General features: G+C 39.3%; 1 protein-coding gene across 1 annotated transcript in view; it reads left to right on the top strand.

The window, feature by feature from the left end:
* The window catches only part of thrb (thyroid hormone receptor beta), a 105,066-nt gene that overhangs the window by 58,086 nt on the left and 20,502 nt on the right, over positions 1-26,478 (top strand). Inside the window, exons 2-4 of the mRNA XM_029513727.1 lie at positions 4,144-4,208; positions 25,052-25,113; positions 26,035-26,085. Of these exons, the coding sequence (XP_029369587.1) occupies positions 25,068-25,113; positions 26,035-26,085 (97 nt within the window). The 5' untranslated portion in view covers positions 4,144-4,208; positions 25,052-25,067. The remainder of the gene's footprint in view (positions 1-4,143; positions 4,209-25,051; positions 25,114-26,034; positions 26,086-26,478) is intronic.

Below are 26,478 nucleotides of genomic sequence, written 5' to 3'. Positions count from 1 at the left end.
TAGCCAGTGATGGCCCGCAATAACAATTTCAGCAATAGAGGTTGTCATGGAAACTAAATGCTTGCTGACTTAGTTCATATCTGCCCAGGACGCAATAGTTGGAGGCACATTGGGCAGCTTTTTGCCCAATGGCACAGGCAGCTGGAGACAGCAGGTTTCAATGAGGCACTTTCCTAACATTTTAACAATATAATTTAATGGAAATATTCTGCAAAAACATGTCCATGCTGGGCTCACCCAGATTATTCTGAGGGACTGGCACTGGCACATATATATCAGTCACATTTGCCCAGAAGCAGACTGAAGTCAGGTTTTTTTCCCATGTTTGTACTCTGATATTCTTTTTACAGCGATTGCTCTCTTGACTAATTAAAGAGCTGAACTCAACCTTGGGAAAAATATCAATTTTTGAATACTGTGCTATTCTACACCAACACCATGTTTATTCCATCGATGACTTTTTCCCATTTTATGGTTTCCCCACAAGTTAATATCAACTGTCATGTTGATGGAGAAATCAATATGTGAAAAACAAAAAAAGACCAGCATGTTGTGAGAGATTCAGATTGCAATTGTGGTTGCAGTGGTGAGTTGGACTTGGTTTTAGAGTGAGGCACCAAGAGGAGTTTTATGTTTTTCTTATTGATTAATGGTGAGCACTGTTACCGCAAAGTCCGCTCCTCCTAATCACTGAGCCAATTTACTAATCAATCCCATTTACTTGTTTACAAGGCCTATTCTGTCTGTACGACTTTTGATGATTGGACCAAACACCAGTGACCTGGAACATTTGAGCATGTAAAAAGTGCCATTTAAGCTGTTTCTCGTAAAAATGCACACATTAAGTCACAACAGGCATCTGCAACACAACTACCAATGGTTTGCACACTTGTAGACAAGTGATAGAGGCAGAGGATATGATGGGCGGTTTTTTAGGGCAAGGTTCATCATGGAAGCTAAATTCTTGGGGTTAATAGTGAAGTAATTAAAGGCTACACAGTACAAATCACCCAGAGGCACAAGAAACCTGTGCAGACCACTTGACACCCCCCTGGAGGAAAATATAAAGGAGGAGCAGTAGCTCCGCCCTACCAAGCCTTCACACAATCATTACAACAATAACAGTCCAGCCTGTCAACGCTCATCCCAGCATCTTTTTTAGACTGCCCCCAGGCTCAGACACAGGCTCCAGCACATCTCACTTTTCTTAAGTAGAAACCATTCAGACTTGAAGCTCAATTCACTGGAAAAGATGTTGATGACTAACAGCAAAAGTGGATGCTAAAAATGTGCGTCATGCTTTCAAATATAACTCAAATCACCATGGAAACTGGGTAACAGAGAATGTATTAGTGGTTTGGGTAGTTTTTTTTTTTTTTTTTTTTTTTTCACTGTCCCTTTTCTCTATTTCTGTCAGAGAAAAAATTCCTTTCTTTTTCTACAATACTTCTCTTGTCTTTGTCCACAAAAAACATACACATTTTTGGCCTGATAGGAGATTTGCAAGCCAGAAAATGTTTTCAAAATGGCCATTTTTCACAGGTTAAAATTAAAATCATGCATTATCATTGTCTCGGACTGTCTGAGCTCAGCAAATGTATTTATTTAACAGGATGTAGCTAGTTACATTGCAGTGTGTGGATTTCTCACTGAGTGGCATTGGTAAGTGATAACAATCCAACTTTTGATTCTTTCAACTCAAGTGTTGATATCCATAAGAAATGTATTTGTTGTTTTACAGAGCAAAAACCATCTCAGTGTAGTATTACAACTCCTCTCTAACAGGCTTCTCTCCAGAGCTCTGGAAGCAACAGGTCAAGTGAGGTGAGCTGTAAAGGCAGCTAGTCAAAAGTGTTATATTACAGATTTCAGCCAAGACAGTCAGAGACTTCCTGAAAGTTTGGATGGTGAGTCCAGTTGGGCTCCAATCTGGGGCTTGGCTGAAAGACCAACTTTGTGCCAGAAATCCTGACAGCTTGTTTTAAGGCTCAGTTTCTGAAAACAGACTGAATATTTCTTCTCTGACTAATACCTTTGATACTTTCACTACACTAATTTAGAACCTAGACCAGATTTATAGTTAGGGAAGACTAGGACAGCTACCGTTATACCGCTGTGGACCTTAATTATTTTCATATGGTATTAAATTTGGTTTGTGTGATAAGGATGCAGTGGAGTAAACATCAGTTTATGGACACACTGGTCCTGGGCAATGACATAAACAAATCATTGTACTCATCTTTTTGGGTAACAGCAAAACTCAAAGGTCCCATATTTTTCTCCTTTCTGTTTTGTTTCAAGTGTTGATAGCCAAAAGAAGATGATGAAGAAGATAATGAAGAAGATTTAAAGAACTAAAAATTACATCCATGTAGTTTCACATCTTCTCTCCTGGGATTCTCTCTGGAGTCTAATAACAACAGGCCATTCAGCCAATCAGAGGAGAGTATCTGTGCCTCTTACTTTATCGTCCTGGATGTTGGTTTGTGAATATGGACGCTGAGGGTTTCTCTGTGGACTGAGACTTTTGATACTGTTGTATTTATATAACAACTGTATTATATAACCTAGACCTGATTTAGAACACATGGGTCTACCTTTAGACTGTTACCTATAACAGTCTGTGACCTCTATTGTCTTATTATTATTGAGAACTAGCTTAGTTTATGATTTAAATAATAATATAATGATTATAATAATAATAGACATGGACCATAAGTTCATGTAGATATAAAGATGAAAGTATGAAGATGCTGATGTACAGTTTTGCCTTTGAAGTGCAAAAAAAGAAACCACTGGCAAAACAGGACCAGACATGGCTTCTATTATCTTTCAAACAATCTTGGCTTGTTTACAAGTCTATAAAATTTCCCCATTGCACTCAATGTGTTGAGCATAGGGCTATCATAACCAGAGGGAAGTAATGGTCAGAGCTAAAACAATAAGGCCCACGTTGTGACAAACCTGAATTGTCTTTGAGATTGAGAACTACAAAGTGTATATTTATAGCTGCACTGCACCGAACATTTAGCCAGTTTCTTCTTCCAATGAATGACTGCATGAAAATGAAACCTGAAGAGAATATGAACCAGGAAAATGTGATCATGACCATCACACACAAATAGGGCCTTATTATGTTGTTTTGTTGTGGATAGTGCAGCATTACATTCCCCAGATGAGATACGAATACGTACGTACACATGCACGTGCAAACTCGTTTTGTGTGTTACAGGCAGAGCATGGAGGGAGGAAAAGCATTCCCTTTAGAGAGACCATTAAGTCTTATTGCAAGTGATTACCATCTGTCAGAGGGAGATGACCAGTTCTGTTCTGTTCCACTGAATTAATGACAAACAAATGCGTTCGTTTCTCTTTGTCACCATAATCCAAAAACCTCCCGTTTTTTTCTCTCTTTGTCCCTGGAGATCTCCCCTTCAATGGACATGACTTCCTATGAGTCCTGTGATCTTGGCAAAACAAAGTCAGCTAGTTATGGATATTTTTTTTTGTCATGTCCTTTTTGTCAGTTTCCTCTGACAACTTTATTGTTTTCCTCACAGGCTGACACACATACACCAAAGATCTACTGATTCATTTCTGGTCTGCAGTGTGAAGTGTTTAAAGAGAATTTTACACTAGGATTTTACCCGCTGCTGCTAGCTGCAGCAGCAGGGAAGTATTTATGGAGTATTTATGGTTGTAGCCACATGTGGAAACCGCCAGAAGTTGAGTGCATTTGAAAGAGAGGGAGGTTCTTCGGTGAGGATGATGTCGGATCTAGGTCATACTTGCAGTGCTCTTGTGACTTCCTGCCACACAGACTCAGCTTAAAAGGTGTTAATGTATGTAACATGCTTATATCCTTTTCATTCCTTCCTATGGAATATAATTTCAAAGAGGTGGTGAAATAATGGACATAAACCTGTATTGGAGGTTGTTTTTTAACTCTTTGCCCTCACCAGTGTGAAGCTTTTTAAACTTTAAAACCTGTATGGTTCTTTGTGTAAATTTTTAATGTGATGGCAGGATGTTTGAGATTATCCTGAGGACAGACTGTTTTTTGTAGCACGACTGTGATTTTCATCTTTGTATGCTTTTTAGTCCAACTAGTGTTCATGGATGTCTTTGTGTGTGTTTTTGTAGGTGTTTCTCTCAGGGAGCTCAGCAGCTCCTCAGCGCTGCCTGGAGTCAGTTCATCACTTCCTCTGGTAAGACCTTCATGTTGATCATTTCCGCACAGTCAGACCTCTGCAGCCTGCAGAATGCCAATACACAGCACCTCTTCACACTAGTCCTCCCTGCTGTGACCAAGATGTCCAACCACTACACACACACACACACTGCATTCAACAGCTGAAGGTTGTGATATAAATGTAATGATTTCCAGACTGTTACCTGTCTTCATTCTGCTATTTGTCTTATTTAGGCTACATCAGACACTGAGGCTTTATTGTTGTAGCAAAATTTGGAACATAATAAAGAATAAAATATAAAATAATAAAGAGGAAGTATCTATATTGTAATTAATTCGTAAATATTTTGTGGTTTAAAAGTCAGCATTAAAAATAGCAAAAGTGTAAACCCTTCATTAAATCATTCATTAGTTTGTGAACTGCTGCAGCCTCCGGACAGCTGGATATGACCTGCTTTGTCCTCTATCCTGATTGGGTGGTACAGTCTGCCAGTTGCTAACCAACCATGCCCTGATTCATTCCCTGTTTTATGGTCTGGTTTCCTCTGAATTGGACTATCGTTTAAAAAAAAAATAAATCAATATCATGTTGTATTGATGACTGAAACTCATTAGAAAACATTTACTGAGCTAATAAATCAAGGGAGCGGTAGGGACATTTTCCCATAGACTTCAATATAATCTGACCTCAGATTGTGGATTCACCCCCTGAACGAGGATGAAAAGATTTTAAATGATTTAAAATCTATTTTAAAAATAAGACAGTGGTTATTACAGGGTAATAGAAGCCAAAAAGAAGAAAGGAAGTTGATTTAACCTCCCCATTTGGCCATTGGTTTGAGGGTGATAGCCAGACAACAGGCTCACCATTGATCCACACAGTTCGCAGAATATTTTCCAAAAGCAAGCCAGAAACTGAGGCCCCTAGTCAGACAACACTTTCCGAGGAAAACCGCATACTCGAAACACGTGACTGAGCAGTACCGCGGCCGTCTCCTTGGTGGAGGGTAATTTCAGTAGAGTAATGAATTCAGCCATGTTGGAAAATCAGTCAGCAACACTCCATACAGTGGTGTTACCATCAAAGTGGTAAGTCTGGTGACAAAGTCAAAATCCGACTAGGCGCACTGTGGCACAGGGAGTGGTTGGAGGAGGCCGGCCGGGGGCATGTTGCCCAACTTGTTTTGGGAGCGAATGGAGCATGCTGCCACATATTGCTCCACATCTTTCTGAAGAGTTGGCCACCAAAATCTCTCCTGGACCAGTAATGGTCTTGGGGGGCATGGAGACGCAACAGAATGTCAGGTTTCACATTTTTAGCTCTTAAACGATAAGACAAGGGAAAATTACATTTTGAGAAAAATAATGCCCAACATGCCTGACAAGGGTTCAGAGGTGTCGCATTCTTTAGACACTCAAGATTTTTGTGATCTGTCCAGACAAGAAAGAATAGAGCCAATGCCTCTATTCTGCCAAAGCAGTCTTAACTGCCAGCAGTTCCTGATCCCGCACCGCATAGTCCCTTTCTGCAGGAGACAGTTTCATAGGCAAAAAGACACAGGGATGAATCTTATTATCTTTGCCAGAATGCTGATCCCTGTGTCTGAAGCATCGACTTCTACCACAAACTGTCAGGAGTGGTCTGGCAGGTTGAAAACCAGGGCTGAGGTGAAGCTCTGTTTGAGGCATTGGAATGCTCTTAATGCGGAGGATGTCTGCAGAAATGAGGTCCAAGGTAAGAGCATGGAGAGGGGCAGCAACAACCCTGAAAGGGTCCTGCTTGTTAGTTGGAGGCAAACAATGGCCCTCACAGCCAATCTCAGCACCTTACCTGTGGACCAGTCAATGTGGGGGTTATGAAGTGAAGCCAAGGCAACCAGGACATCCAACTCTGTGGGGAGGTGGAACGGCGTGAAATGATCTTTCATTTTGTCAGATAGCCCATTGAAGAAGGCATCCACTAAAGCCAGCTGGTTCCATCCACTGTCAGAGGCTAGTGTACGGAACTCTATGGCGTAATCTAATACAGACCCTCTGCCTCGCTTCAAAGCGACTCATGCTTTAGCAGCTTCACTACCTGCTCTAGCTGAAACACTGTTTTGGATATCTCTGTGAAAAGAGGCAGGGAATTACAGATGGCGGACTTGCAACTCCACTCGGCGATCACCCAAGCCTTTGTTCTGCCTCATATGTAGGAAATGATATAGGCTACTTTTGCTCTGTCAGATGGGAAAGAGGGGGCATGGAATTCAAACTGAAGTTCATATTGGGACAAAAAGGGGTGACAGTCTCACTCACCAGAGAATCGGTCTGGACTGGATACACAAACACTGGGACCCTGGCGATCATGATGATGCTGCTGGAGTTACTGCTGCAGCCACTATCTCATATTCAGAATCAGCCACTGCCTGCTGTAGCCCTTGGAGCCAGCTGATGACGTTGTCAACTGGGCTGAAAGAGTGGCACAGGCGGCCTCCTTCTGCCTGGCTGCTTTCACCACCTTCTGGCCTATATCCGCCAGTTGTTCTTCCTGGTAGCGAAGCTTCTGTGCCTGAGCTTTCAGTGCAGCGCGTACTGGATCTAGCTCTGCTAAGTCCATGAGCCCCATATGTCCTAAGGGTCCCACAAGGTCTAAATGTCATGAGCATTTCAGATATATGGATAACATATCTGCCCCCTTTAAACACACACACACACACACACACTCTCACCCCTGCCCCCTCGCCAGAGACATGGACATGTGCAATACTCACTCACCCCACCCCCTCACCACGAACATGTGCCATACACACACACCCCTCCTCCCCACCATGGGCATGTGCAATATTGGCTAAATTAGACAACCGGACGATCAATTTTTCTACTTTTTTTACTACATTTAATGTAAATACACTGTTTATGTAAACACAATACTTTTTATTATCAAAGCATGCGGCATATATTTAGATTTATGTTGAATCTTTTTTTTTTTTTTTTTTTCTTAGTTGTTCTTGGCTTGACTGGCCACAGTTCTTAATTTCATACCCCCCACGTGCATGCGTATGTTGTGGGTATAACAATAAAGCTTCCTTGAATCCTTGAACAAGCATATTGCTGCTACAGAAAAAAAAATCTGTAGCAAGTCATTACATGTGTCAATATATTCGTCACACAGTAACCACTGGGACTGTATCATACTCTAATGTGTTTAAAATATGAATTTATTATTAATATTATTAAACTATTGTAATTATTGTCAGCTATGCTAAATATAAAGATGATACAATACAATACAATACAATACAATTTGGAAAATATGATTTGTTGGCCAGACGGTCACTGTAGAACCACAACAAGAATGCTTTTGACAATGCACAAAAATGGTGTGATGCATTTTACCTATGCATTATCAGAAAAATTTGCTCCAGCAAACTGGATCTTGTAATATACCCTGTTGCGATTTTGATTACACAATTGCGCAGCTCCAATAATGATATTTTTTTCAAGGCCAAATAAGTCATCTGAACAGTTGCCTATTGGCCTAAGACCCCAAGAAGCCTCAGTGCCCTCGTGGCCTCAGGGCAGCAACGGCACAAGCAGCATATGTGCCTCAGATCTCAATCAAGCTGAAAGGATGAATGGGGTCAGAAACTCTGGTGTGCAATTGTTGCAATGTTCGGTATGACTTTCCCTTTTCCTCATCTTCTCACTCAGTTTTCAAGCTTGTCTGTCTCAAAATGTGAGAGTGACAGGTTGTTTTTGCTTTTTATAACAAAGGCCTGATAACCAACATGTCACTTTATTTAGTCTTTTTTGTTTCTGGTCTCTAGACTTCCATAGTGGGAGCTCTATGAAACTATATAATTATTTAGGAGAAAAAGTTTGCAAACATTTCTGTTTTTGTCTTGTTTCTCGGTCTCCTGGTTTGGCTCTCAAATTATTGATTATTGATTGTTTGTGTCCATGGGCACAGGGACATATTAATGTGGCGCTCTATATTTTCATGCTATGACTATTTGCAAGCTTGCCAATGAAGCAAGCAAAGCAAGCCACTGAATAACAGTATAAATACTCTATTCTTATAATGTGAAACATTCAAATTGTTTGAATGTTTCAATTAGGTAAGGTGATGCAGTGAATGAATTGAGGATTATGGCTATTTTACAGGATTTCGTTAAAATCCTCATGTTTGGGTTGGGCCATAGGAAGATTCTGTTGTTAGAACATAAACAACATCTGACCCCTACTGCAGTAAGTTAGACTCGTCATGGTCATCAATGTAGCTTTTATTCTATAGTTGGATTGTATGTGCATCCAGCTGTGAACAGAGTGTGCAGGTGTCATGATTTTGCCCATCTGGTGATTGTAAATCCAACACTCTCTTTGAGCTATATTTGGTCTCTACCAGCTCCTGAGGGAAATATCTGTGGCGAGCCCAAACGAGCCCACAGGTTGTCTGTCAGTTTATTATGACTGCACAGTTAGGTTTTGTTACTAAGTGACACCTAATTCGTGGTTAGGCTTTGTTGCTAGGCAACATCTCTCAGTCACAGTAATGATAACCGGAGCAAAGAGAAAGGTGCAGTGATTTACTTTGTAAAGCGACAAAGCCCACATCAGGAGGAAGTTGATGTGGATGGATGGGTCAACACAACACAGGAATGTCACAGGTGAAAAATGTGAATGTTTCTTTCATCCACAAAGTTGTAACCATGGCAAAAGACATCACTGAACTTTGAGGAAGTGCTTATTTTAACTCAAATCACTGTTACTAAACCTAAACAAGCTGTTAGTATTATTCTGATAACCTTGGTAATAGAGGTAGATACACCACTGCCTATTTATTAATGTAACCATGGAAACCAAGGTCAACTATATGGGCACTATTTCATTAGACACTACTATGGCTGTGAGCTGTGAGTATTCAAGTTGGAGATTGGTTGGTTTTCAGAGCAGCTGAAACTGATCTTGCTTGAGTTGGCGAGTGAACCAAAGCCTTAAATTTGAAGCTGCACAAAATCATTGAGTTGCCTGTAAAGATTTGTAATGCTGATAATTCTCTGTAGGTCCATTTGATAAATTGTTGTCATAAAAATATCCATCATAGTCTCATTCATTTTTAATTTATTGTATCAGAGCATCAATGATGAATTATTTAGTTTATGTCCTCAGTCTCAGCAATAATCAATTGCAGGATTTTGGCCTGATGCTAATAATAATGAATGAAGCTTTGTATTACAGGCATTTCTCTAATAAATAACAAATATGTACAACACAAATCGAACACATGTACACAAACAAGCTTGTATGATTTAGCTATCTTCATCTAAAAGGTGTCAGTTTAGCTGTTTCCTATGTACAGGGTTTTCTCTGTTCCTACTCTTGTCAGGAAGTTGCACAACAGGATACTATATTTCAGCTATGAGGCAGGTTTTCCTGTGAGTGTTCGAGGCTTCTCACTGGATTTTAATATCAAACATTGTGTCCTATTTTATGCCAGCACTGCTGTAGGCAATACTTTCATATTTTCTGAAATACTTGACATCCATACATGTAATTAGAAAAATAAAAAGAAGAGCTGGACATGCGGTTTCTGTAATCAAATCCCCTACCCCCATGAAGACGGAAGAAACAGAACAAAACAGCTGTAACTTCCTCTTGCGAAAAGTGAAAAAACAGCTTGTAATGCCATGTGATGCTATCCCATTGCATAAGTGAGGATAGTGACACTTTTAATAGTACATTTTAATGTTGAAGGACTCGGTCATAATACCCAGAAAAGTCACAAAATATTATTGGACTTTGAGAATAGTGGATGTTTTGTTCTCCCAACATCTAACTCCAACTTAAGGGGCAGTTTGACTGTCACATGGATATATCAGACCCAAATAGCCATAAAAAGATTTCAAAAATCTTTGGTCCTCATTCAACACAGTAAACTCAGCACCCACTGTCACCAGCTCAACATCATCAGCATCTAAACCTTGATTTTAATTTTAGCTTTTAGGAGCCATATATGTGCTTTGAAATAGCAGCTACAAAAAGGGCATAATCACTACACAGCCAATTAAAACCAGACAATGGTTTGTCAGTTTACCACTATATTTCCCAGACTGTTACAGTAGAACCCTTTATAATTCAACATCTTATCAACATCTTATCAAAAAAAGAACACACAGATGCCTGAATGAAAACAAACACTTCCATCTGCCAACATAAAATGTCAAAATGTATTGGAGCTAAAATGTAATGATGATCACTTTGACGCCAAAACTTCATTCATGAGGTCTGTGGGCAACTTCTGGTGCCACCTGTCAGCCATTTGTCATGCACAATGCCTGTTTTCTCAGTGCTGGTTGTTGCAGCAGTGCATAGATTATTGATCATAATACCCCCCAATGTATTATTTGCTCAGCTCCAAGTCTCCAGTGACAGATCATGGATGGCCATGAACAGCATAGCAGGAATTCTGTAGCATTTCTAAAACACACTGCGTATCGGCTGTGTATCAGCTATAGCCTGGCCAGCCAGAGATATGAGTGTAACATGATAAGTGCATTGGAGACTATCAAACAGACATTTGCTTTATTCTTCTATCAGCTTGAATTCTTTAATGAAAACACCATCTGCTGTCCTTTTTGTGATACCAGTTGCCATGATGATCAGCCTGTATCACATTGCATAGTGTAATGCAGCTTCATACATTAAGTATTAGAGAGCTCCAGGCATAATGGTCGCCACATCAAGATTGACTCTTATCTGAATACCACCCCAAATAAGATGAATATTGGGTCATGGTTATTGTTTAGTGCTGCTTCCCAGAGTTGATTCATGATGCAAGGCAGATGTTGTGGACAGTGAGATTACCGCCAAAGACTGCTAGGATTGCTGACATTTAAACGTAGGAAAGTTCCCGGTTCCCTTTGCAGAATTTTTAAAGCCATAATTGTTTTAACAAGCACAACATTTGCGTAATGTTCCACTGTTTACTCTAGCGGACTTTGTGTTGGGTCTGTTTGGATCAAGAGTATCAGAGTGGCAAGAAAATGTCAGTGAGCTGCTTGGAGTGGCTCAGTTTTCTTCATGAACTGGTAATAAAATGCGATCTGTTCTTCATCTAAATCCAGAGTGTTGACAGACGAGCCTCCATGTTTTTATTAATCACTGGCATGGTCTGCAGGATTAAATAAGTGAATAAATGGCCTCGAAGCACCTTTGGCAGTGATAACCTGAACTAAGCACTGCTAATATGGTTGACCTCCACAATGTTCAGAGGGCTGTTCTTTCCAGAGCTCAAACACTTTCAGACAGCCAGTGAGCACAGTTCTCTGCAGGTCTCTCCTCGGGGTTAAGGTCCAGGTTCTAGCTAGCTGACATGCTAGGCAACTCTTACTGAGCTGGAGGGCAGACACCCATTATACTGGAGGAAACTTTGACTTGGGAATTATTTAGTAAAAGCATCATCAAAGTGTTAATGCTTCCAAATATTGCGTAGTTCCTCCTTACAGTGTTGTGGGTTTTGCTATAGCTTCTACAACATGGTGGAAACCCTCCTCTGAGACTCTCCTCCATGACTCCTTCACATAATTTCTGCCGATGAGTCTGTTGCACATTAACTGCAGATTTCTTTTTGTTTCGTTTTGTTTTACCACATTCCAAACATTGGTGGACTTTTACTTTGTGACATTGTGTTTGGTAACAACCACATGATGGCAAACATGGCTGAAAACATGCAAAGGCATACTCGTGGTCATCAGCAATCCTCAGATGTGGCATTCAAACCACAATTGGCTGCACTTATCTTTGATGTCTGGTGCCAAACCTTCCAAAAGCAATTATATGTTCAATTCATTGCAAAGGCATCAGTGGCAATGAAAAATTACCAAGTCCAAGGAGATACTGAGATAAGTCTATCTTTGCATCAACAGAACTAGTCATTGAATCTAAAGAAGGTATGTCTCTTAGCTCTTAGTTCCACTCTTCTGTTATGCCCTCATCTTTGGCCTTTGTTTCGCTTTTCACCTTGCCACCCGTTGTAGCCCCAGACAATGCTATTCTCGGAACAATAAGAAGGTCAACTGCTCTTTCTCTTTGTAATCCTTAAATTTCTGTTACCCGGTCTTTTCTCCTGCTCCCCTTCCTTTTCTTCTTTAGCTGAGTTTGGTGCATGTTGTTTATCTCTCATTTACTAGGTAGAGCTGTAATTACCAGAATCACTCATTCACCATTAATCAGGTTATAACATTCTCAAATTCAGAGATGCCCCACCCTCCCTGCTGAGCTGGTGCGTGTTTGGAAACTCCGTGTGTGCATTGAATTATTTTGTTTTCCCACTTTAACTAAACTTACAAGAAGTGTGTTCACTGGTAAACTGATTGCAGATGTGGGAGCTTGAACATGGTGAGAGTGAAACCCTGGACTCTGCCATTCACATGGCTTCTTTCTCTGTTTGACACTACAGGATGCTGTCTGCTGATAGTGCAACAATAGATCAGTCTGAAAAATGCTTAAACTGTTTGATGATGGAGGATGTTGATTCAAAGCATGTGTTTTGGGGTTTGTTTTTTCATTTTATTAACGTTAAGTCAGACTCAAAGAATTTTGATGCTCCTTCTCCAGTTTGATGACTATGCTTTCACAGACCAGTTATCCTTTACCATGCTTTTATAAAGCATTTTGCTGGTGTAGCTTCTTCAAATTCTCTGTCCCATGCTACCTTGGTTTTGTCCCATGTATGAGGACAGCTATTCACAATTAGTGCATATGTTTTCGTTTTTTTTTTTGTTTTTTTTTTTTTCGTTTATTAAAGGAGCAATATCAAAAACGTATTGATGCCAATGTTTTTGATATGGAAAAATTATAGATGAAATTGGTGTTTGTTTTTTTTTTTGTTTGTTTGTTTGTTTTGTTTTTAAAGGTTTTGCACGTTAGCATACTAAACTAAATGATAAGAGGAATTAATCATTAAAAATGCTCACCTAAGCACTGTGCCAGTTAAATGCCAGTAAAATTCTTGGACCTTTTTGGGCAAGGCTAATCTAATTATTTTATTGGAATCGTGAAATGAGTTGAAAGTGTGTGCCAAATTAGAGGCCTATATCCTGTTTCCTGCCTTACCTCAGGTCTGTGAGAATACAGTTCCGCATTAATTATTGAGTTTGTGGGTTTGTCACACAAAATCTCAAACCAACATGCAATGCTTCAGACATCCTTCTGTGCAGTGCAGTATTAAGTCAAATGAACCTAAACCTAAAGATGTGTAGTAACAGTCTTGTGGCTGTGTGTGACATCTCAGCACCCACGCATGTGCTGGCCAAACTGAGGGTCAATCGTGGAAATCCAGTCATTTAAAAGTGTGCATTTCCCATCAAAAGGTCCACTCATTACTATAAACAAACAGCATCATTCTCACTTTCAGTGTTTCATGTTGTCTAGTTCAAAACCACACTTCCTGTGATTCAGTCAACCATTTTTTCTTGTTAGCCCCTCCCTAACTGATGAACAATTCAATACACCTCTGCCCAGTTTATGAGAAAAGTTTTGATTGAAGTGATATTATTTATTTTTTGGGGGGGTGTGGGAGTTAGGACATTTTTATGTAATAACATATCATTGAAACTTTAGAGCTGTCATTTATAACATTTGCTTTATATATCCCAAAAACACAACACAGACCACCTATAAATTTCATTTGTGCTTGAAAACCAAGTTAGACATAAAACCAAAACACCAGCAGAAATATTTTACGTGACTTCGACAATAATCATCAATATTATTAAAATCATAATATGTCAAAGTAAAATATCAAAAAAAAAAAAAAAAAAATCAGGAGCTGCAAATTTTGGATTAAGGTACAACAAGCCAAAAGAGACCAGAAACTGTTAGGGTATAGTCTACAAGCTACAAACTGTGCCCCAGTTCACAAATTTATTCCAGCGAGTGAATCCTCTTTGGCTCAGGCAATCTCAACATTCAAAACTATTGAAAACAAAATGCAGCAAAACATACCAACAGAAATAACAGAAGTTTTAGGTTTCAGCTAATGGTATGGCTACTAATGGGCTGAAACCTTTTTTTTTTATGGAAAAAGGGGACTGTCAATGTTACTAGGCAGCAGGAAGTGGGCCTTGTAATTCATTAGTAAGGGCAGGAACAGATGATGGTAGAAAGCAAAAATTCTTTGTCGACCAAACCGCTTCATTTCGGCTCAGGGCACGTCTTCCAGAGGACAGCCTCTCTGAAATGGGGCACAGCTAAGTTCTTTAGGTGTAAAAGATGAGATCCTGCTTGTTTGGTACAAACCTCAACAAAAATCACATTATTATCATTTACAACAGAAAGTAAGATATCTGAGATATTTCCCAAAATAGTTGCAGATAATGGTAATAATCACTGATGTCGTGCCATGGACTACTTTTCCTGACTGCAGCTGTCACAGCTTTACAGATTTAATGCACAAAATGTTATAGTAATACTGTGTTTGTCAAATAGTGGGGCGCACTGACAATAGACTTAAGCCCAGGGAACAGGCTTTAGCTAATGTCTCATCTTTTTCATTGCCGCACCAAAACAAAGCGTATCAGCACACCAATTACAGTAGATGGAAGTGGCACTTTCGTGTGGCGTGCTATTAAACGGTGGGAGATGAGGAAACACCAGTGTGTGTGTGTGGGTGTTGTGTTTAAAAACTCCGTCAGTGTACAGCATGAAGCGAAATAAATTAATACGGCACTTACAGAAATTACACCCCAATCACGCTGAAAAGCCACTTGAGTTTTGCCATTAATTTTATGAAAGACTTCATCATTTTGATTAAAAAATCTGGACCATTTCTTTTATTAATTTTCTTTTAGTAGGTTAAAGTGTTTTATTTGTTATTCTGAGATAATGGTACTGATAAGTTGCATTTATTATTTATTTTACTTTGCACTAACACATGGTTCAAGCTGTTGTGGTTGTAAGTTGGTCATGTAACGTATTGCCTTGTTGCTTTAGAGGTGTTTAAGGTTTACCAGGATTTAACTTTGTTGACGTTAATGCAAGTTGTTGCACTTTTAATCTTTTCTGAAAATGCACTGAAAAGTTAATCTTTGTATATGTTTTTTTTTGTTGTTGTTGTTGTTTATTTGTTTGTTTGTTTGATTTGAATAAGCATGCAATGTTATGCAGAAGTGTACCTGTAACAACTTTATAGATGAACACAAAATTGTAGTATTAGTAATATAGTAATACTATACTACAATACTAATAGTAGTGGGGAGGGGATTTTTACTGCTTTTTAGGCGGGACATAACAGAAAACAATTGAGAACTACTACTAGTAATAGATGAGGATTGTGGCCTGAGCCACAGAAATGTGTGTTCCATTTTACACACTAGGAAGCAATCCCATAGTTTAACAAGTGTATCAGCAGTTTCTTATTTTTATTTACACATAGCCAGATCATCAAGTTTGACTGTACTCTTCAGTAACTTTCAGCTGTGAGCAGGTACTAGGAGACAATTTGAAGGAAAATAGAAAACATGAATCTTCTTATTCTTATTTCCAAGACTGTTTGTACATGGTTCATACTACATTACTATGTATTTATACACATTAATCCAAAATGCATTTTGTTTATTGAGTATCAACAGTATGTGAGGAATGTTTGTTTGGTGATGCCATAGTAATGTAGAGTAGAGGACACATTGGTCCTATACCTCTTGTCACACAGGATGTGGTAACTGCTGTAGTGTAGAAATTATGCTTCCTACTGTAGGAGAGGAAGTGCCTACCCACAGCCATCCGTGTACTGCCATCTGCAACCAGGTGCAAAAAACACACAAGACAGTTCAAGCCCATGAATAAAATTGATCATGAAGCACATTGTCTGGAGTTAAATGAGCTGTCAAAGAAATAAGGAGACTGATGATACTTGGCGTAGATGACATCATGATGTGAATGTGAACTCCACACACAACAACTTTGATAACTTCTGGAGTCTCCTATGTAATGTTGTCTAGGACAGTTCATGCTAAACTGAGTCACCAATGTCTTCAGACAGTTCCACTGGAATTACTCATTTTCACTTTTTTGCCTTTGCTTTTGCCATTTTCTGGCATTACTGGCAAGGACACATTAAGTCTGGCCCGTCAGTGTCTGCTTTTGAATTAACTGTAAAAAAGAAAAAAAGGCTCAAGACGCTGATAGACATGGTTAGACAAGCAGGTAAATCTACCTGTGAATTAGTCACTGACTCACCTTCTACCGCTTATCTGTTTCCATATGTTGAACGTATGTATGTAGAAACAAGTAGAAAAAAACCCCAAACTGTAAAACATTCATTCTTCATCTTCTACCTATTATCCGTTTCAGCATCACCGGGGGTGCTGGAACCAATCCCAGCCAAAGCTACGGATGAGGGAGGGGTACACCCTGGACAGGTTATCAGTCCATCACAGGGCCAACGCAGAGAAACACAGAGACAAACAGACATAAACAACCACTCACACTCATAGTCACTCATACAGGCAATTTAGAGTCACCAACCAACCTAGACATTCATGTCTTTGGACTGTGGGAGGAAACCAAAGCAAACTGAGTAAACATACGCGAGCATGAGAGAACATGCAAACTACACACAGAAAGGCCCCAGGGCCGGTAACCAAAACCACAGCACTAACTGCCACCTGCAAATTATTCTATATTATTTGTGTAATGCAGAAAATGTATTTTGACTGTAGTATAGTGCTGGTTCTCCTGATATAAATGGAGGAATCTGCCTTGTTTTCAGATGCAATTTACCACCACAGAAAGATTGTGTTGGAAATGAGACAAAACAAGCTCATTTTCAATAGTATCAAAGGTCTCAGTCCACAAAGAAATGCTCACAGTCTGTATTCAGAAACTGGGCTGTTTAGACTTGTGGGGCTTTGTGACACCACAACAAAGCAGATGCTGAAAAATCACCAACAAAGTAGGATATTAAGGATATGAACTTCAAAATAATTCAATTGAAAATTGTAAATTAATTTCTTCAGACTGTCATTTCATTCTTTAATTAATTAGTCACTTCTTCAATTTTTTTTTAAAGCACAAAAACCCACAATAGCCATCCACTTTCAGTTAGCATGCACTGGCATCCCGTTAACGTTGCCCATTTTCTCAATGACCATTTGTGGTACTTAACTGTGTAACTGTGTCCTAGTCCACATTTTTGAGCCAGATTAGAACTGTTGGAGGCGGATGTGGCTCAATCAGCTAGAGAGGTTACATTTTCTGTTGGATTGGGTGTTTCAGTTATATAATGGATTTACAGTGCAGAGCTCCTTCCCTCTGTGGAGAGCACAAAACGTGACACCAGGCAAGTTTCATTTTGCTCTGTCATCAAGTTACTCATTGAATTAACACACTTCAGCGACAGCAGATACGACCAGCTGTTTTGAATGTTTGTCCTTCTGACTGGTTAAAGCAGCGGTCAGCACTGGCTAAAAATACATTCGTATACACATTTTGATTAGGTATATTTTAGCCGACACCATCCCTTTAACCCTTTCATGTGTCCTGATAAGCACTGATACTGATACTTAGATTGACTCAGGACATTTTTCCTCATCATCATGTGCCATAATTTGCTGTACCACAAGGAGCAAATGGCAGTGTTTGGGCAGGGCTGCACAAAAACCTTTTTGGATAATGCATTTGGTGAGGAATTTCTATCAGTGCAATGGGTACTATTATGGAATCTGGTATCCATGCAACTATGGTTTTTCAAAACAGAAAGAGACATCTTGGATCTGTTCCATTCAATAAATCCTCCAACCTAGGCAGCAAAATATGATTTTATGACTGTCTTGTAGCATAACACATAGTGGTACCGACAGCTTTTTGTTAGTCAATCATTATCTACAGTCTCAAGATAGCACTGTGCCAACTATGTGCCTGAACACACCTCATCTTAAGACAAGCATGCTCATGGGCACAAGTGCGTTTGTTGTCTAAGTAGCGTGGGCATGAAAAAAGACAACTGTGACACCGTAAAATAACACTGAAAGTCTTACATTGATAACAAATTGGTAAGTCTTTAATTTTATATTTCAGACAAAGACCAAAATGTGTTTTTTTGTGTTTTTTTAGCCTGTACTGTGGAGTGTGATGTAACTCACACTGCTGATAATAACTACAAAAGCTGGGCCCACATAAAGAAAGGCAACAGTGTCAGGTTGTGGTTATGAAAGCAGTCCAATGTGAATGCTACAGCATGTTTGCTCATGCACACACAGAACCCTGCCATCAGACATCATAACACACAGTTTTCACAGTCATAGGATAAACACCAGGCTGTCGAGCACCTAGCACTGTCATAAGATAAAACTGTGGCTCTTTCTCAGGACAATTAAGGGTGGAAATCAATACATACACATTAAGTAGAAGCAGGAGACGCACCTTAACACTATGCCTGCAATCTCAAATGGAGAGAAGTATGGGGGTGGTATGAATATAAATTTGGGAGAGTCTGGAAGGGCTCAGATAATGGAAGGGTGCGTTATCGGCTTAAATGTGATCTCAACAATTCTCAAGGTTAAAATGAACCCACATGAGGTCCAATATCTGCAAGTCCCTACGAGTCAGTTGAAGTCGAAAGGCCTTTTGGATGACAAGACAAGCATTTTCAAGCATAAATCCTAATCCATCAGCAGTGGAAAAGTTGGCACCAGGCTCTATGTTGGACCAGAAGAGGAAGTCCTTGCAAAGATAGCAGAGTCAGCACTCGATCCTCGAAGCAGCCAAAACCCACTGAGAGTTCAGTCAATTTTTCTGTTTCCAAATTATGGAAGTATCTGAGCGAGCAAGGAGAAAAGCCCAAAGCTTAATGAAAAAGCGGAACTGTATCAACCCTGATCCCTGCCACTGCTGCTAATTTATGCCTGCGGAAGAAGTCCAGTACTGTCATTTTTGTTTATTTGGGACACTAATAAGAAGAAAACCCAATTAGAGAGCCATGATAGCGTTCAGCCATATGATTTCTTTGTCTTTTCAAAATAAATTGGGCATTTTTGACCCTAGTGTTTAATGAAATTAAATTTCCAAGTTTCCTCTGGGCACTACGGTTTCATCCCACCGTCCAAAGACATCATGTTTGGGTTAATTGGTGACTCTAAATTGTCTGTAGGTCTGAGTGTGAGTTGTTGTTTGTCTCTGTCTGTCTCTGTGTGTTGGCCCTGTAATGGACTGTTGACTTGTCCAGGCCATACCTCTCCTTCACCCAGTGTGAGCTGGAATTGGCTCCAGCACCGTCTGTGACCCGAAAACAGACAAGCAGTAGAAGATGAATGAAGGAAAACTTGTCCTTATTCAATCATATTTTAATCCAGTTAATATAATTCGCTAAAGACCAAACATCATCTCAAAATGAAATTCAGAAAAATTAAAAAATTAAATAAAGTCTGTGTCAGACATTGTGCCAGGTCACCAGGGTTTAGAAAGTAAAAGTTCATTCTAATGTGAAATAAACTGAAGAACTGAAGAAGGTTTTCGTAAATCTCCCTTGGTTGGAGACTTAGATAAAAATCTGATTCTAAGAACAACGAAGAACACGAGCACTTGTTAAAAAATAAATAAATAAATTATTCGGAGAGACATTGCCAAGCTTAAATATAAATTGTGTATGCCATTAACATCAAGTGCAAGCTAAAATAGTTTCCTGAATCTTTCAATATATATTTCTGAAGTCTTTACTTAGATATAGTAGGGCAAACCGTATTGCCATATTGTTATATTAACGATGTATTATATCATTGTTCCTGAGAGCAAAAGGTGACCAAATTTCTCAAATGAAAACCAGGAACATTTTCAGTTCATCAATATATGAACGGTCATTCATTCATCTTCCTCTGCTTATGCGTTTCTGGGTCGCCTGGCAACAAACATTCACACTCACACTCAGCCCTACAGGTAATTTAGAGTCACCAATGCAAGCAAACATGCAAAAAAACATTTTATCTATTTTATCTTGGGTATGTTTGTTGTTGTTAGTTTAGTGCGTAGTGCCGACCAGAAAGGATGTAGAAATGAAATGATAGTGTTGGTTTGTGTTAAAATGCCATTTTAAAGACTAGCAGAGCAGATGTAGACCAAAGATGTGATTTTTATGTGAGGTAAACATGATCATATCCTTTCATATCTTGCTATCAAAACGAAATATATTTCATTTTGTTAGCAAGTTTGCAACGAGTTGTGTTCAACCAACAGCAATGTACATTTTTTTCCTCAAAGTTGTAATTATGGTTGAAACATTTCTCTGTCTGAAAGCTGTGACATTTGCTTCTTCATTCTCATAAAAACCATGTACATTATTTGCATGTGTCTGAACTGCACAGAGCAGAAAATAATTCTCACCGTCTCTATAACAACACTTTCTTAAAACGTATTATTCAACAGCCCTGCAGTGAATCCTGTTTCATTAAGGTTATAATGTTTGCTTTTTGTCAAACTGTGCTGGGGAAGTGTTGATTAATGTGTGTGTCAGATGTAGTCTGTGGTGCTGTTGAACTGCACAGCACTGTATTGATGTGTTTCTCTTATTTTTCCACCAAATTCAAATCAATGGGTTTGGACTGAACAACTGATACCTCTCTGTAAAGCATTACAGTTCATGTGAGACTGACTTTTCATCCTCTTGCATGCCTGCAATTCATGTTTGCTTAATAAAAAGTTCGAGTTTTCATTAACATGAATTGCTTTAGTACTCCAAGTTACATACTCTGAGCAGAGTGTTGAAATCGAGAAATAAAATACAAAACAAAATTGTTGGCGTTTGAATATGTTTTTTACAGAATCAAATGTTTATTCTGTTGCCTCTCAGTAGGATTGCACCATACCAAATTAAAAATCACAATCGCTTACAAATATCTTTGAAAAATTTTTAATTAGTGGCATCAGCGCAATCTTAACAGCCCCATATTTTACGAAATGAGATCCTTTTTGTTCTTTGAATGTAAAGTAGGTCCAGGTTTAGTCCAAAGAGAATGCTTGCAGACTTTTTTCAGAAACTGGATTTACAAACAGTCATCAGGACTCCTGGAACTTTGTGAAGTCACAATACTAAAATCAGTTACTTTCCTCAGTCACACTGCAAGCCTCACTTGGTACAGAAATCCAGTAGGTTATTTTAGAAGATGTTCAACTGGGTTATTAACATTTCAACAGGAAATGTTAATAGCCAATACATTGTATGTTTTCAGGTTGTTCCCTTCCTCTCCTTGTATTTGCTCTAGTCATATAACTAATTTGCTTGCATTTCACTGTGTCCTCATTAGAATCTCAGAAACCTGTTGTCTGGATGAACAGGCTTTCACCAGCTGTTGTCTAGATTCTAAATGCTCTCTAGAGTAACATGCAGTAAACTGAAGCACAGTTTCCCATAATATTTTTCAAGCCAGCTGTTGTTCTACTGCAGAGGAATTTAAATACTTTTTGTATTTTCTTTTGCCTTTCTTCTGTTCTTTCTGACAGTTTGTTTTATTATTGTTTTATTAATGACATTATGTTGTTCAAAGTTTGGTTCACCTGAGAAGGACTCTGCAGGGCAAATGCAGGCAAATGTCTTCCAAGTTGTTTGCTTTGTGAAAAATGGAGCATGAATTGATGTACAGAGTGTATGTAATTCTATTTATTCTTCTCTCCAACCACAATATGTATTTCTTGTTTCAAAAGATATCCTTGAAAGAACATTTCACAAAGGTCTAAATGAAAACTCTCAGAATCTCAGTCCCGGAAAAAAAAAAAAAAAAAATGATGTCTTCAATGTTTTTACAGGGTATAGCGCTGTTGCCTCATAACAAGAAAGTTGTGAGTTTGTATGTTCTCCCCGTGCCTGTGTGGGTTTCCTTCGGGTACTCTGGTTTCCACCCACCGTCCAAAGACATCATGTTTGGGTTAAGTGGGGACTCTAAATTGTCTGTAGGTCTGAGTGTGAGTGTGAGTGGTTATTTATGGGCTGGTCCCCTGTCCAGGGTGTACTCTGCCCTCGCCCAGTGTGAGCTGGGATTGACGGAAATGTGATAAGCGGCAGAAGATGAATGAAAGAATGTTTTACTGTTTATTTTTGGGGGAGGGTTATACTTGTGTAATGTTTCTTGTTAACATTGTAACATACAATGTGTCCCATTACAACTTACAAGTTTGAGTTTGAGATCACAATCATTACAAAAAAACAATGAACAATATTTGGAGGAGAAGGTGAAGTTGGAAGATGGAGTGCTTAGAGGGTAGTGTCATCTTAGTAGGGCCATTTTCACATAGACTCGAATACAATCGGACTTCCTTTAACAGTCAGCAGAGTATCTCCCTGATGGCCATAGGAAGCATTGCCACCACTGTACAGTCTTTGTTCACTTTTATAGACAGTCTGTCTATAAAAGTTTATAGACAGTCTGTCACAAGAGGATGCGCATGTTCTGCCCAACTGGTGAGGAGACTATGACAACTATGCTGTTTCAAATAAAATCCAAAATCCAGTTCTATCCTGACTCTATATCAGAAATAGTCCTGACTAACACACATTAACGTGCACATGTACTTGATTATTCACGTGCACTGTACACCACTGGTAATTCTCTTGTCTTGACTGGGACTTATCAGTGCTGATAAAACCGAGTCAGTGAGCAGTTTTTGGGGTCTATGTCTTTGTCTCGCAATGTCTAAGCTTTTGCCAGTCCACAATTCAGTAGGTTCAGTGGTGTTTTGTAAAGGCTCCGTTTTTCAAAAAACTCTACTCAGAACCTCAGGAGCAGCGTGGACCCCAACTGTAAACTTAGAAAGACGTGTCAGAGGGCTTGTTTGTGCTCTTTGCTTGTGTAGCAGCAGTTGAGACTGACAGTCGCCCAGGTCACATGAGGCCAAATGTGAACAGTTTTCATGAAACACATCATTGTAAGCAGAGGATAAGCAATGCTGAAGATTTTCTCCTCTGCATTGGGATTCTTTCAGTTTTTTAACATTGATTGCCCCTTTTGCTGTGTGTTCAAGCCGTCTGCCCTCCCTGTTTATGTTATGTACGTATTTATCCTTGAAGGAGTCTCCTTAATGTTTCAGTTGATGGTAAATGATTGAGTCTGGAAGTAAGGATGTTACAGACCCGCTAAAGGACTCAAGTGCAGACAGGAAACAGTAAAAGGATTTTATTTTCTGAAGCAGAGCAAGGCAAGGAGGAATGGCTGGGGAAAACACAGGGACTGTGGGTAAGGCTGGTGGTGAGATTCAAAACAAATTTGAGCGCTGGTATTAATACTATTTTTACGCATTCAGTCAAGAGATGAGTGTGGGACAGCAGGACCCAATACCTTACTCTTTACATAACTTTGAAAAATACTTCCACAAATGACTCTGGGACATACCTGAACATGTACCTCTGTCAGTGAGGGTAAAATGTACCACACTAAACTATCAAGTCCTGGAACCATGTCTGTCCTAGACGGACAGAGACATCCCTATCTGACACTGGGTTTAACTAAGAGACACGATGTACCTTTAAGTTCAGATTTAAAGTTGTCAGTAGCTGACAATTCAAAAAGGTAATGCAACGCATTTCCTTTCTACAACCTAGGACACTAATGATCCTGATGGAACTCTGTCTCTTTAGTTTTGTAAATCCTGAAAAATTTTCTGTACCGATGCCTGCAGTACAAACTGTTCAAGTGCTGCAGGTGGATTTAAAGAAGCATCAGCACTGATAAGAAAGTCATTTGAACCTTGATTAGCATACAACCAGAGGATGCATGCCTCAGCAAAGTGATGCCCAGCCTCCACTTCCTCCAGCTTATCTTCACAATCAGGAGCCTTCATGTGGTTACTTAAGCTACAGTAGATGAAAGTAGATGAGTGCATTTGGAGGCAGACTAATGGGGCCAGCCAGAAAGGATGTTTGGTTTCCTGGTTGTTCAGCTGTGACCAGTTAAAGGACAGATTGATGCACCGTGTGACTTTGGGGATGAAGGCTGCTGCTGCCGAGACACACATGGTAACAGTTGTGCTGACAGTTTTGTTGTGACATCACAAACAGTCTTAACAGTTGGTTTTAAGTTGGTTCAATTTATGAATACAGACTGTGACCATTTCTCTGTGGGCTGAGACCTTCAATACTTTGATTTAATTAATACAGAATCTTGATCTGATTTATAATCAAAGAAGACATGGAATCTTTAGACTAAACTTTAGACTATATGGGTATACTATGTTAAAGAATAGTTTCTCAATTAATCAAATGTTAAATAAATAGATGCTCACGTGGGTTTTGCCCTCTGTACTAATGTGTGCTGTTGCTTACTGGGCATTGAAAGATGAGCATGTTTCCAATGATGGATGGAATTATGAACCTAAATTGAAACTGAAAACACGTGAGATATTCTCTTGTCAGCCATGAAGAGAAGGAACAATCACAAAGTAAAATACTGGCCTGTATTATGCTGGTACTGTTTTCATCTTGTGTGTGTGTGTGTCTGCATGCGGTCTTGGACACACCTTCTTTAAAACAAACTAGAATAAACTTATGTGACTTTTGGCTAATTTTTTTTTTTTTTTAAGTTTGTTTTTTGCAGCTCTAATGCCTAACAACCACTAGATGTCACCCAACTATGGAAGAGCTTTGACACCTGAACAGCTTGTGTGCAAGAGTCCTCTTTTGTTGGCTGACAATCCAGTATTCCTAAATGAGATGTGGAGACAGTTTTTCAAATGGCTTCATACTACAGTCAATTAGTGGCACATTTCCTCTTAACACACTGTTTTAGCACAGCAGGTATAACCAAGCTGCTTGTGGAGAGAAATGCACTACTGTGAGCTGTTTGAGATTTAGAATCAGAACAGATCACATAACTGATTATTTCTTTGATCTATTTTCAGGTAGGTATATACCCAGATGTCTGAGGATGACATCTTGGCCCTAAACCCCACCAGTATGTCAGGTAAGCTCAATGTACAGTCTTATACCACTAAGCCTGATTCCAAAAAAGATTAATTTATTACAAATAATACTCAAATTTGAGGCTAATAACAGTGGTAGGGGGTGTGGATTCAAATCTCACTTCTGACAAATGTGCTTTTAAAAAAAAAAAAATATTCAGCTGCAAGGCGCCAACAAACCAGTAGTAATCTTGTGCCAGTCCCAAGCCCGGATAAATCAGAGGATTGTGTCACTTAGTGGCCAAATCAAATCATGCAAGTCACAAAGCTGAGTCGCTGTGGCAACCCAAAAAAGATCTGCCAGAATGCCATTGGTGTTCACCACCAGATGGCCCCATTTCATGTAAGAGTATTGGCCTCTTGATGCCAAAGAAAATAGAATGTGGGGTAAAATAGTTTAAACCAGCCTTCAATTATAGTTTAAGGGTTAGGTTTATATAAGTTACATATATTGAAACTGGAGTAGTTGTGATGATCTGATGGTTTTTACCACATTACCTTCACTTTTTGAGGGACATCATCATTTGTGAGACATAGAATATACAGTAGACTGCTGACAGGTTCAGCCATACTTCCAGACACTCAGTACCTCCACAGAGATACTGTACACAGTGAACTGACAAATGTCGCATGTAGATCTCGTTGATGGCCTCACTGACCCTACACACGTATTGTCAAGTTTTCAAAAAGAAATGAATGTGATCCTCTGACTCGCTGTAACCCCATTAGACCAACTATAGCATACTGCCATAAAAAGAAGTGTTGTTTGTGATGCTGTTGCTGCAGGGTTCACTTTGATCTGCTGATTTCTTGAATGCTTTTAATTAGATGTGAGCACAGAGGGGCATCAGTCTTCCTCTGCCCCCTGTTTCACTGGTCAAGTAGCTTGCTTTTCTTACAAGTGCCTTTCCCATCTATTTTAGAGCCAGCAGAAAAGTGCTCCCCCGGCTGGAAACATGAGGCCATTCAAAATGGTAATAATTATCCTCCCTCTCAGCACTGCTTTTCCTCCTCTCTGTCAGCTTTGGAGCGCTCATGAAAAATTAAGTTTTTCAGTGAAACCTGAGAAGTCTCAAAGATATTATCTCTTTCAGCTTCTTTCACCCTCTTGAATGTTTTTTTAAGACTTCTGAGAGCATTATCTTACCAACAAAAAAAATCTGAATCATAATGCATTATATGCAGACATATAATGTCTATAAATTTTCATTATATTAATCTACCTAATATTATCTGTGATAATAAAGACAAAAATATTAACTTAGATTAAATATATTTAATGCAATACTTTTTAGTTATGTCAAATTTTGTTTACCCAGGCCAGAAGACTTCCTGTTCTTCCTGTTCTACCTTCTTCCTGTTTTCTG

The sequence above is a fragment of the Echeneis naucrates genome, chromosome 11 (assembly GCF_900963305.1).
Source record: "Echeneis naucrates chromosome 11, fEcheNa1.1, whole genome shotgun sequence".
Classification (NCBI taxonomy): domain Eukaryota; kingdom Metazoa; phylum Chordata; class Actinopteri; order Carangiformes; family Echeneidae; genus Echeneis; species Echeneis naucrates.
Note: the sequence above shows the minus strand (reverse complement) of the source record. Positions and strands in the feature narration are given on the sequence as shown.